We start from the raw sequence: 13707 nt of genomic DNA on the forward strand, positions 1-13707 counted from the left end.
TCCTTCAAAGCTTCCAGAGTTTTGTAACTCAGCACAACAAACACCAAAGATTCAATGGTTTGCAGCTCTTGCTTACTTGATATGACTGGGATTGCCTGATGCCATCAAGTATCCAAGCTGATGTCCGGTAAGCTTGCAATTCACAGTTATATTATTCTATGTAGTGTAGTAATCTGTCGATTAGCGGTGATAGTCTTGCTATTATTAATTTAGTTAGCGCTGGCAAAGTGGTAAAATAAAGGATTGAATTTCACTGTGGAAAACACTAGTGAAAAAAAGTTTGCTGTTGATAAGTGTGGGTTTTTAAGCATGGGCATAATTTGGAGGAGATGGGGGGCATTGCCCCCCCCCCAAACTGCAAGCCTTGGGCAGGCATGGAATTTGCCCCCCTCCTCCCCCCATTGTCCTTACTGGAGCTGCCCCTTCCCAATATAGAAGTCAAACTAACCTATGGTTGTGAAAGTCCATTGTCATTGATAGACAAATGATAGAACACAATGAAATTCACCACTTCTAAAATAAAATCAGCACTATCAATATAAGTTTGACTAAGTGCAACCAATTTGAATCCTTTTAAATATGCTTACCTAGCAATATTATCTTTTCTCTGTCTATTATAAGGTGTTTTTTATCCTTAAGCCCACCTCCCCCAAAGTTCTGTAATTCTTAGCTGAAGGAAACGTTAGCATGTGCACCAACTATCCATACTGGAGAAAGAGAAATTTACTGACTATATCGTAATGAAATGGTGATTTTTTTTTCAGTGTCTAGACTGTGGTTTTTCATTGTGTGTGTGTTCGATATTAGTAGAAATTTCCTTGATTCTATCTCAAGGGCAGCTTCTGCATCAATATCCATACTGTATAGTATCAGGCAACCCCAGATTTTAGTTTAACATGTGTACAACTTCCTTTTCGCTTTTTTGGATCATGGACTGTTCAAAATTCTAGGAAGCAGCTCTTTTTAATTTAATTTAATTTATTATCATATTCACAAAATGCAGCCCATTACCTACCCCTATTCATTTTTAACTATCTTTTTTCTGTAAAACTAATACATAAAATTCCTTTTTTTGTTGGAATGGGTTCCATTTTTTTTCACATTCAACATAATCATAATCATCAGTTTTTGTTTGAAAGGCTTTGTTTTGATATTGGCTTGACACATTTCCCTGACTATATTTCAGATTTCAAAGATCATGGCAGCCTTGCCAATAGAAACCCCAAGGCTTGCATTTCCTGGTGAATGACTTCTCAAGTCCTTTCTTGGCCATGCTCAGATTCCTTAAACAGGGTCACCCCCCCAATTCCATCAAACAAAACAGTTCCCATATTCCTAATTGCATCAAGGGTTACCACTTTTCTCACGTTTAAATAGGACAAGCATATATACTCACTCTCAGCATAAAGTATATCTAAATAATGTATTTTCTATTCTAGTGGATTTTTAAAAAAATATTTTGTTTAAGTCTTTGGGAGCCCATCTGGTTTATCTCCTGCTGATAAACATATTTCCTCTACTGTTCAAACTGTGTTGGAACGGGAAAAGATATAAAGTCAACACTTCAATTTGTATTCCTTACTTTCAAACACTTTTCTTATCCCCCCCTTACCCCCACCAAACAATGCCGATTGGCTGTCCTGGCTTCTTCTGGCTTTTTTTATTCCCATGATGGTGGAACTTGCAGGGGAGACAAATCAAAAACACACTGGATATCCTGTGTCCAAAACATGTTTCCTCTGGCCACTGAAGTCCTCTCCTTAGAGCATATTGTCACCCAGAGCTGCATACAAGGCTACCAGCTACTAAGTCAGCCCTGGGGAAGGTCACTTTAGTCACAAAAAAATGCCTCTTTGCATTTCAAGAAAAAAAAAATTGTAGCACCATGGTGATCTGTTTTGAAAGAAAATAATCTGGTGTGCACTACCCACTTAAATGGAAATAACAGAGGCACTCGCACCCCCAGCTAAGTTTCCTAAATCTGACCTTGCTTGCTGTGTGCTAAATTCCTAAATATTAATATTTTTTTTCTAAAGACAGAGCTTCTATTATGGAGCACAGGTTTTTACTGTCAATGATGTTTCAAGACAGTCTTATAAGAAACAGTGTCTCTTCCTTTTAGAAGCCTGTTCATTTAGAAACTCCTAGAGAAAATAGTGTTATATCTGTTCTTAATATTTCCCCTCCAGTCCTGACATGGTGACATGATGCCTTGCATGATCATCTTACAGTACTGAACGAGAAGGCATAAATATTGTATTGGAGAGTAAAACCCTCCTGGGCTTCCACTCAGGTTCCTTATCCTTCACTGACTGCATCTGCCACTATTCTTCTGTATTCATATACAGATGACACAGAGAGCTAGTGGAGGTGACTTCTTAAAGGAGAATGAAGAGGAAAATAAGAATCACTAGTATCACTGTTATAATTTGGCATTTTCACTTTGAGTCCTTTGATTTTTGGAGGGGTCAAGGAAAGTCATGGGGAAGGTTGGGAACTGAAACTAGTTATTCCCCTCAAATTCTTGCTCATAGTTCAGGCTGAAAGAAAAACAAACCAACAAACAAACACCCCCCCCCCCCAAAAAATTGACATCTGCAAAACCAATATAAAGTCCCTTTTTGGGAGGAGCAGTTAGGTGGATCTTTGATGTTCCAAGATCCTGATGTTTTCTGTGACAGGTTACTGGAATATACTGTGCTATAATGTCAAAAGCATCGCCAGGAGGAACAGTAGGGTTGCCAAAAGCCGGCTGGATATCCTCGGTGTCTGTGCTGCATTCTCACCGCGGGATGGCTCGGCTGACTCATGTACGGTATCATCTGTTCAAACAGAAAGCATACATTCCGATGAGGTTTTGCATCCTTAATAAGCTCTCTTTCAGCAGTCTGCCGCAAGTAGATTTCAGTACCCTCTGTGAAGTAGGGCAGTGAACCTTGTACTAGCATTGACTTCCATGAGCGTGTAATAACTCATTATGTAACAAACTTGGGACCAAATCCTGCATTCCTTGCTTATTCCTTTTTCTGGCAAGACTCCCACTCAAGCCAATGGGAGCAAAAATGAGGGCCTTGGTGGTTTTGCCAGGGTAAGGAATGCTGTGTTGCCCCTAAAATAAAACTGTATGGTTCACATCTAGGTCTGACTAGATCAGGGGTGGGCAAAGTACGGCCCACAGGCCGGATCCGACCCACCAGCCCGTTTTAAGCTGGCCCTCAAGCTCCCGCTGGGGAGCAGGGTCTGGAGCTTACCCCACTCCGGTGCTCTGGCGCTCCAACCGGGGCACAGGGTCGGGGGCTGCTCCACGCAGCTCCTGGAAGCAGTGGCATGGCCCCCCTCTGGCTCCTATGTGTAGGGGAAGCCAGGGAGCTCCGCTCTGCACGCTTCCCCTGCCCCAAGCACTGCCCCTGCAGGTCCCATTGGCTAGGAACTGCAGCCAATGGGAGATGTAGGGGCAGTGTCCACGGACGGGGCAGCATGCAGAGCCGCCTAGCCGTGGCTCCATGTAGGAGCTGGAGAAGAGACATGCCGCTGCTTCCAGGAGCTGCTTGAGGTAAGCGCTGCCTGGAGCATGCACCCCTGAACCTCTCCCCACGCCCCAACCCCCTGCCCTGCCCTGATCCCCCTCCTGCCCTCCGAACCCCTCGATCCCAGCCTGGAGCACCCTCCTGCACCCCAAACCCCTCATCTCCAGCCCCACCCCAGAGCCTGCACCCCTAGCTGGAGTCCTCACTCCCCTGCACCTCACTCCCCCGCCCCAGCCTGGAGTCCTCTCCCGCACCCTGAACTCCTCATTTCTGGCCCCACCCCAGAGCCCGCACCCCCAACCAGAGCCTCCACCCTCTTCCACACCCCAACCCCAATTTTGTGAGCCTTCATGGCCTGCCATACAATTTCTATTCCCAGATGTAGCCCTCAAGCCAAAAAGTTTGCCCACCCCTGGACTAGATGATCACAATGGTTCCTCCTGGTCTTAGAATCTGTGAAAACTTGGGTATCTAATGTTAGTCACCTAAATCCATATTTACACAGCTAAATAAGAGTGCCTGATTTTCAAAGATTCTTCAGTGGGAGTTGCAGGTGCTTAGCCATTTGAAGATCAGATCCCTTACTTAGCTACCTAAGTATAGATTTAGGAGTCTACCTTTAGACTTCTAAGTTTGGAATGTTGGCCTATGAGTCCACTCCATGTGCAAAACTTCCAGTACAGTCAACTGGAATTTGGGGTGCGCAAGGAATGTGGCAAGAGGCTCTGTAATTCCCCCCCCCCCCCAGAAGTATGAATACAAGAAAAAATGCTAACAGGTTACAATCACTGATCTGAAAGAGAAAACATGCAAAACTTGATAAGTCTTCATAAATAGTTATTTACTATCTATTGTGTATAACAGATTACTCATATCCTCTGCTAAATCTAAAACTAATGTAAATCAGCCAGCATCACTGGAAAAAAATATTGCAAAGTGCATGTATGTTAGTAGGAGAACATAATGGGCAGAACATATTTTCTCTGTTTATAAGCTTTTAAATTTCTGACAAAAATTCTTATTAACACAATAAGACATTTTAAAGAAACTGTACACAGATCACATTAAACTATCTTTGATATACCTGTAGTTGTGGGTCATTTTACCATTTCCATCACACAAGTATGTATCTCAGAGGTTAAGTTATTGAACTTGGATATTTTAATTTTCATCTCTCTTAAGCTGGGGATAAAAGCGGTCTAAAAAATGTACTGATAACTTGAGACGTTTCTTTTGATCCACCCTAACTAAAAGAGTTTCACAGGAAAATTCACAGCCACTTACAACTTAGTGTAATAAACAACTGCTGCATTTTGTGCAAGATGTGTCTGCATTTCCATGGTAAGTCAAGTAATTCCTACGTATACAAATTATATTGCCAGGATTGTGTACGATATGAGCTGCGCAACTCTCCTTAGTGACACTGGTGGGGGAAGTAGTGCTAAAAATGCCACACTGTTTTGAAAGTGTACCCCTTAATGTTAGTTTAAAAGCAGTTTTAAAGAAACCCCTATTTGCATTGTAATGGCACCCAACATGCAAGTGCACAGAATATTAAAATATAAAGGAAGTACGATTTTGGGTCCATAGGCTCTTCAGACCCAATCTGAAATCACTGGAATCTGTATAGTAACTTTGACTAGCAATCTATCAAAGGTTTGACTCCAGGACAAATTGCCAATGGAACAGTCTCAAGTTTATCATGACATGTTTTCAGTTTTGTTTCAAGGTATAACTATGAAAAGCAGGTACTAAGCATGCAGAGTAACTGATATTCAAAGAAAAAGATTTTATTATATTATTTATGTTACATTATAATGGGACAAACACAGTCTTTCATTCAAATGAAAGTACCACTAAAGTCAATGGTAGGCATGTCAGAGTAATGACTTCAGGAGTGGACTAAACTACCTACCGTTTATACACGGGAAAAGCTCTCATTGACTTAAATGGGTTCTGAATCAGGCCCACAGTATCTTTCATCCAGCGTCTTTCATTTCAAAGCACCTTATAAATTAAGTATGTAACTGGAACAGATAGTTAAAGAACTTCACTAGTTCCAGATAACTGGGTCAGAAGGGCATATGGCCCAAAAGCGATGTCACAATTTTTACTTCTGATTTACAAACTTACATGTTTCACGCTGTTACTTTATGAATGGAAGATTTCTTAAAAGAGTCTTTCATTGAAAAAATATTCTGAAAAATTTCTGTGTAAGAATAGCATCTTCCTAATAATCAGATCTGCTCCCAGTGTATATTCAGCGTCCCTATCTGCTCAATTTAGAGGAAAAGTTTACTCACTACTGTCAAACCAAAACTCCTGAGGGAATGAAATCGATTCTCTTCTATCTCACGTATCATCAATAAAATTGCAAACTACGTTCCATTTCCTGGGCTGCCTATAATTCCCTGTACAACCCTCACTCATGAAATTCTGGCCTCAATCACACCCCTGAAACAGCACTAAAGGCAACAGGGCTGCCCTGGTGTAAATAAAGTTAGAATTTGTGAGTGGTGATTATACAAATGGCAGCTTGAGTTACAGATCCCATGGTGACTGCAGCACTGACAATTTGGTTAAAACAAAACAAAACAAAAACCAAATCCTTTTTACATGTAAATGAACAAATCTGGTTTGGAAATCACTGAGACCTAATAGTTGAAGGACCCTATGATGCCATTTTTATAAAGCTGCTTTTCAAAGTAGAACTGCTTTTTTCATGTAACATTAAGGGGTACAAATTAAGGGTTTCAAAGTAGAATCTGGGCTTTTTGGCAAGATGATCCCAAGGTCTCTTTGCACTTGTACAGTAGAGCACACTTTTTATCTTTGGTTCCTATATTGCTTTATAAATATTATTATTAATTGCATTTGTGCAGTTAAAACCTTGAACAATCTTAAATACTTAGGGGAAAGGGTTTGGCTTATTTTAACAAAAAGCAAAGTTAAACTAGGACCTCTCTAGTAAAAACTAGAATGTCACTACCATCGTAAAAGATAGGAAATGAAAATAGACCACACTTTAGTACAACTGTCTTAAATATGAATTTTCTAGATACCATCACTTTAAATTATACCCTGGGGGCCTAATTCTGGCCTGAAATGCACAGCCACAATTTCATTTGAGGGAAGAATTTATTTTAACTTTGCCTTTTTGAATTTGATACATTTCATGGCTTCTGAAGTTTTTATGGGGTTTTATGGCTACAAACCCAAATTCTGTAATTAAGAAGTAACTTTTCACTTGTCAGTTTCCTGCCATTTCCTGATTATGAACAAACACTGTTTGAAACCAGGAAGGTCATCACATAAGTGCCCAATTTTTACAAGAATGATTTCCTAGCTAGAATGATTGGCAATTGTACAACGTGCCCCTGACCTGCCCCAACCCTTGTGTCCTTTGTTGACAGAATATGGTGGCGGACAATGTGAGAAGACAGAAAACAGACATATGCATTCCAGGGACAGGTAAATTAGTACATAGTGCAGACAGCATGCCACAAGATCCACTGTCTTACATCCTAATAATAAAGAAGCACGTCAGCAACGGTCAGATCCAGGAATGGTTAATTATCAAATGGAGATTAGCTCAAATAATTTTGTGAATATGCAATGCTCTTGGGCGTGGGAGTTTTTTGGCAACTGATGTGTTCTAAATATAAACTTCTTATTAAGCCCATCTTTCTTCCTCGTGGCACCACTCCACTTCATCTCTGTCTGCAGGATGCCCACCATGTGGTTTAGTCTCCCCATTGCCTGATGTCTTCTAATGATTTGCTTCTGTTACTGTGCTAAGTAGGCGCTACAGAGTCAATGGGAGCTGCAGGCGCTCAGCACTTTTGAAAATGTGACCCGCTATCTTTACTGAAAGCACTTCTTTGTTATTGGTCTCACCAGACTGAAGTCTTTCCTGCAAACCATTAACAAAGGGTGTATGCATTAATTAGCCAGTATTCACTACATTTCATATCAGAAGAAAACACATAGGGCTTCTAGATTCTTAGGTTATGAACAATTAGGGAGATATTGCCCTTATGGTCTCTTCTAGGAGTATGCTAAAATAATAAAACTACTACATTTATTGTGACAAAAATACATTGCTTGGAGTCAGCATGCATTTAAATTCTCATTTGTTTAGAGAATCTAGTCGGTTCCCAAAATCAACACATTTTAGAGAGCCCTGAACATCCTCTTGAGTAAAAAATAATGAAAGACAGTGTATGTCCACAGGCATATCATTCAGACTGGTAAATTTCTTAAAGTCTTATTTATTTTGCTGCCTAATAACCTAGTTCAGCTGAAAGAATCAGCAAACATATCCAGTACAAAACGGAGCAAGGAAAAATTAATTTGTTGCTTCATATCAAAGGGAAGTTCCTTTTTCAAGTAACCAAAAAAAGAAGGTTCTTGTAGTGTGCTCCCTGAATTATGCATTAAAAATTGTGTCTGTGTAATTTTTTGTATAGTGTGTTTAATTACCCATTTTCAATTAGTAGTGCATTACTATGTGTGCATGTCTCTATACAATACACATCTAGGCCCTGATTCTCCAGAGCCTTACACACATGCTTAATTTTAATCATGTGTAGTCCCATTGAAGTCAGTGGGGTTAGTCATTTTCTTAAAGTTAAGCATGTGTCTAAATCTGTGCATGATCTGAACCATATATAAACACACACACACACTTTCATGGCTGACATTAATTTGACTTATTGCTGACTCTGCACTTGGGTGGGAGGAGAGAAGGAGAATGCTTATATCACCAAATATTTCCTTTCTTTCTGTTTTTAAGGCTACAACACTTGGATACAAAGAGAGGCCACAAGATTTTAGAATATATTTGCTCTTGTATGTGGACCACAAGATGACATGATTACAACTCTCTTGTAAAAACTAGATGGGGAAAATTTATAACAACACTTTGCCTAACTAAGTGTAAAAATGAATTATTTAGGAAAACACTAACTTTTATCAGTTACATGCCTGTGTCATGCATTAGTATTAAATAAGCAGTACCCAATTCCTTTTAAATGTGCATACAAACCACATGAAACCAGAGTATTTACAGTTCAGACATTTGCTATCTTTCTTAAACTCTGGACCCATTTAATAGATAGAGTGGTTTGATAACATGCTGGGGGTGAGAGATGGAACAGAAAGTGACTTCTGGACACTTCACTGGAGATTTTAAATTTGGGAACTGCATTTTATTAACCCATATGCCACAAAAAAGCAACATTTTGTCTCCCATGCATTACATAAGGATACTGGAGGTATGAGGTATACCATAAGCAATATTAGCACTGCTAGAAATGAGCCAAAGCAGAGCAATTATACCATGCAAAGCATGCAGAGAGAAAGAGAGGAAAAAAAGTACTGAAGCACCAGAGGGATAGACGCATTTGTTAAAAGAGATTCTCTAAGCATACTAACCTGCTGGTTCTAATGAATTTTCTACTTTGTCGTTAACATCGAAAACACGATCATGAACACCTATAGTTTTCATACAGCTGTCTATAACAAAAATAGAGATAACAGCCAAATATGTTAGTGAGACACCCTTAAACTCCCCTTTCCTTTTTTTTTTCTATCTTTTCTCTCTATTTTAAAAAATATATATATATATATATATTTATATTTTAAAGTCTGCGGCACTTGTCCAAATGCCAGTATAGTCGTCCATTTGTACAACAATTTAAGAAACAACAAGTTAGCAACTGCTAGGTAATAAAACAAAAAGCTTTATGAAGAATGATAAGAAAATATGATGAAAACTGAAACACAAATGTTGCTATACAGAACAAATACCACACAAGATTTAACAGTAAAAAAAACAAAAAGGTTTATTGCTGTTTACCAGACCACACAGTAAAGCATGCGCTATAAAGCCACCCTCTAAAGCTTGATCTAAAGAACTTACTTGCTGGCCGCACAAAGACTTTAAGCTTTAGACAGGACCTCCTTCCATTATCTGGGATTGCAGAAGCTGTAAAAGAAGAGAAAGAGAGAAAAAATACAGTTATTCTTTATCTTAAAGGCAAATATCCCAGATCTTCTGAGGAGAATATAGCTATTCCAAGCTCTGCCATACAAAGAAAGGAACAAAAAAGTCAAGTACCCGGGTATCCTGGCTATGCAAGTGCATGAAGAGAATTGCAGGCCAGACTATGTTAAACGAACACCTGTCAGGAATGGTCTATTTATTATTTAGTCCTGCCTTGAGTGCATGGGACTAGACTTGACGACTTACTGAGATCCTTCCAGTCCTACACTTCTATGATTCTATGTCCCTATTTTAAAAAAATGGGAGAAACAAAGCACAGGATATTTTTGAAAGTTTCAATCTCCCCAACCCTTGTTCTCAACAGCCTATTTAACATTATTTGTACTCCAGGTCCTTACCTTGGAAAATGACACACTACAATATTTTTCCCAAACTCACAATTAAATGGATCCTCCTGAGTTTACAAAAGGAAAAGCTAGTCTTGATATTGGTCGGTTTTAGGATTAGTGCCACAAAATGGGGACCAGACCAGCACAAAATTAAATGGTAGGGGATGACTTTTAAAAAATAGTTATCAGAAGAAAATTAACATAACCTGACTTTACTAAGGTAACACAGTGCTTATGTTCCTAAAACTTGTTTGCCAGTGATACACAGGATCTACTCAAAACTTCACCCCCCATCCTATACAACTAAACTAAAATAGCCACCTCCTACTTGCCATTCAAATTATGTCATTATACAGGTAATACCCAAAGAGAAAAATATGAAATTAATAACAGGGCCATAATACTAAATTTCATACTGTGCAAAAGATAATTTGGGGAAGACAATGGTTAGTGTCTACTTGTTTCCCCATGACAAATGCAGCTCCACACATTTCTGTCATTTAAGGGACTAGTGTGTCCTTAAAATGCATGGTGAGTACTGTAAATTACACATCCACAAGAGGAGAATATGGATCCCTTGAGGTAAATTTTCTACTAGTTTCAAATGATCTTTGGCACCTGCATAAATGTTTGCAACTACAAAATTGTAAGCACACCTGTATCTGTCCATGTAAACTGAGAGTCAAGTCTCCTGCATTCAGCATGGAAATCCCCACTCATACAGGACATTCTTCATGTGCAAACACTTTGGGGCACTTTTTATGGTCCACAAATATAAGAGGTTGTAGCTGAAAGCATAGCCCATAGTGTTGCAAAGAATTTTTATTTCAATACACAGAATCCACAGTGATTTAAAGAGCTATGTATTGGCTCATAGCAAGTGGTTCTGTGTTCCAGAAAATGACAACAATTGGGAGCTGTCTTGGTTTACAAGAAGATTTTTTTGGGAAAAAGTGATTTTGTTCTCTGTCTCTCGCTCCTGTCTCGTCTGTTTTTATTAACTGTGTCCTCCTCTGTGTGAATAGATAACTAAAATGATTTACCCACACAGACACAAACTCACACACTCTCTGTGAGGTAACAGTGTACTTGAAACACTCTGAACTAACTTAAAATAACCTCTCCTCACTCCTAGATTCCTTGCTTCCTGGGCTGGCATCAGTGCGAAGAACCAGCAAATTCACCATGCAAACAAAAGAAAGAAATTAAGCAGAACTGGTGCTCTGATTCTGTGCCCGTTGGCAAGTGCAAGAGAGATTGTCTCCTTCTCTTAATCACAAGACAAAAATATAGAGAAATGATGCTTTCCCCCTCTTGTGCACAATGACAAGCCGTTAGGAAGTGCTAACAGCTGGCTTTGCTGTAGGCTCTCACTAAATCAAACTCAGAAAAACTCCCTCTGCTGACATTTACAGTAACTGGTGTGTTATTTAGGGCACAATATTTGCACTCTGTGGTTACATCCAGGAAATTATGTCCTTCCTATGGCCCCATGACTGTATACATGCAACCAGTTAATACTTTGCTTAGACTACATACGTAGGCATGGATTATTTATAGAAAAAAAACTATATCTATTCCTACATTACTAATATAGATATGGTGATACCATTCTACATATAACCATTTCCACTGCTAGCCTAAGCAAAGACCAACACATACTTGATTCATCACTTAACAGTTCTACCTTGTGTAGAAAATGATTTTAGAAATGATCCAGCAAGGTACATATACGTAATCAAAGGCAGAATGTAGCCCTTACATTTTAAGTCTGGAAACTGTTATTCAGTTTCATAAACAAGATTGCATGGATTATTGTTATTTATTAGAGCAGTTTGCTAACTGTGATGAAAGTAGTCCTGTGATAAATAGGATTAATATTTTATCTGGGAAAATAGAAAAGTGATGCTTTGAACACACCTCCAGTGTTGACTATAACCTGCAATGCCACAGCTAGAAGCAAAAACCTACAGAGACAATTATTATTTGATGGTCTGCGTTCTTTGGAAGAAAAAAAGGGGTATCCTATCTAGCCCTCCTTCCTCAGAAAAGCCTCAAAAATTGTAATATAGGTGTGGTAAACAATTTTCTATACCACCAGCTGATTGATATTTCCATGATAAAAGTACGACTACAATGTAACAGTTACATTAAATTCCCCCTCCTAGGAACAGATGCACGCTTTGATGATAGACATGAGGTAAGAGCTTCCCTCCTCTCCCCCCCAAGGAAGTCATTTATTTTGTATGCTTACAGTAAAACAAATGCATACTACTCCTCATTCTCCATACTGTTTTATTACCTCAGGAGGAAAAACATTCAGTTGAGTTATTGTCCTGCTCTCACATCTGCCTGAACTACGAAGAGTAAGGTGATTAAGGGACACAGTGTAATCTTTCTGGACTTCCTGAGAAATTAAGAATTGCCTGCCAAACTGGGCTACTGCAATCAATTTTTATTTCTTCCCTTCCTTCTCTCTTTTCATCTTAAAAAAGCAAAAACAAAAGAAACCCCCAAAACCCAATGACCAGTTAGTGTACACTTTAGATCCAGATGTATTACTCACAGGAGGGACTTAAGGTGACTCCTATTATCTGTCCTCTTTACACATACTGCGGCAGGCCTGCCAGTATCATTGCATCTTCCAAGACCTGCTTCCTTCTTCTTACTCTGAAATAGTTTGCATGCTCATCTCATGAAACTCAATCCCAAAGATTTTCGGTATCTATCTTAATCCTTTCATTAGGGCATAGAGTCTGGGCTGAGATGGTAACATGATTGGCTGCCTCTGGATCCTCTCTTTCTGAATGGTGAATATTAGGCACAACACAGACTTTGTCTTGACTAGGAAACACTGTTAGAGTTTTTAGGTTGAGTTTAGTTAACACTTGCTAGCTATATCTGATCTAAACGTAACCTGTTTCCCAATGCAAATGCATGGTACCACCCTGAAGTTCAATGTAACTAGTCGAGTTGTTGCATAGGCTCCCATCTTGCTGTTTAAAAGTAACTTTATTGAGAGTTTTTAGCTTCACATAACCCTCAGGGCTTGGCTACACTTGCAGCTGTACAGCGCTGTGAGGTAAACCTGTCTTCGTACAGCTGAGTAGGGAAAGCGCTGCAGTCTGTCCACACTGACAGCTGCCAGCGCAATGGCGTGGCCACACTTGCAACATTTGCAGCTGTGTTGGGAGCGGTGCATTATGGGCAGCTATCCCAGCATTCACGTGGCTGCAACGTGCTTTTCAAAACGGGGGTGGGGTGGGGTGGAGTGTGACAGGGAGTGTGGGGGGAGAGAGTGCTTTTTGGAGCGTGTCAGCGCTCTATTTTGCAAGTTCCGAACTCCCGACCCCCTGCTCATTCATTCACTCACTCAAAGCAAACTGCAAACTGTTTGCTTTTTCTCTGTGGTACGAGCTTTGAAACCGGCACTTCCGCATTCCTGCAGCCGGTCACAACAATGGAGAGGATTGGCCACTTGACAAGGTGATCAGTACAGCGCTGCAGGTTGATTCCTGGTACACACTCACAGGGGAGAGTCGTAGCCACTCCGCTGTATCTCTTATGCTTCTCGGGGAGGTGGAGTACCTGCAGCGGTGTACCCAGGGAGATACAGCACTGTACGTGCCTTGCCAGTGTAGCCGGTCAGTGAGTTACAGCGCTGTGGGCGGCTTTACAGTGCTGTAACTCGCAAGTGTAGCCAAGGCCTCAGTCCTCAGGGTGACTTAGAAGTAGGCACTGCGAATCACAGCTACAAAGAAACACTGCCAATATGACCAAAGTC

The 13707-nt window shown here is 40.1% G+C and overlaps 1 protein-coding gene across 2 annotated transcripts in view; it reads right to left on the bottom strand.

Moving 5' to 3' along the window:
* Positions 1 to 2700: 2700 nt before the first annotated feature.
* The window catches only part of EFNA5 (ephrin A5), a 276966-nt gene continuing 265959 nt past the window's right edge, over positions 2701 to 13707 (bottom strand). The window contains exons 3-5 of one of the 2 annotated variants that reach the window (XM_065406824.1): positions 9451 to 9516; positions 8964 to 9044; positions 2701 to 2822 (exon numbers count right to left, since the gene is read on the bottom strand). In XM_065406824.1, coding sequence (XP_065262896.1) covers positions 2701 to 2822; positions 8964 to 9044; positions 9451 to 9516 — 269 coding nt within the window. The remainder of the gene's footprint in view (positions 2823 to 8963; positions 9045 to 9450; positions 9517 to 13707) is intronic. The other variant, XM_065406825.1, reaches the window with a different exon arrangement.

This window comes from Emys orbicularis, chromosome 6 (genome assembly GCF_028017835.1).
Source record: "Emys orbicularis isolate rEmyOrb1 chromosome 6, rEmyOrb1.hap1, whole genome shotgun sequence".
Taxonomy (NCBI): Eukaryota; Metazoa; Chordata; order Testudines; family Emydidae; genus Emys; species Emys orbicularis.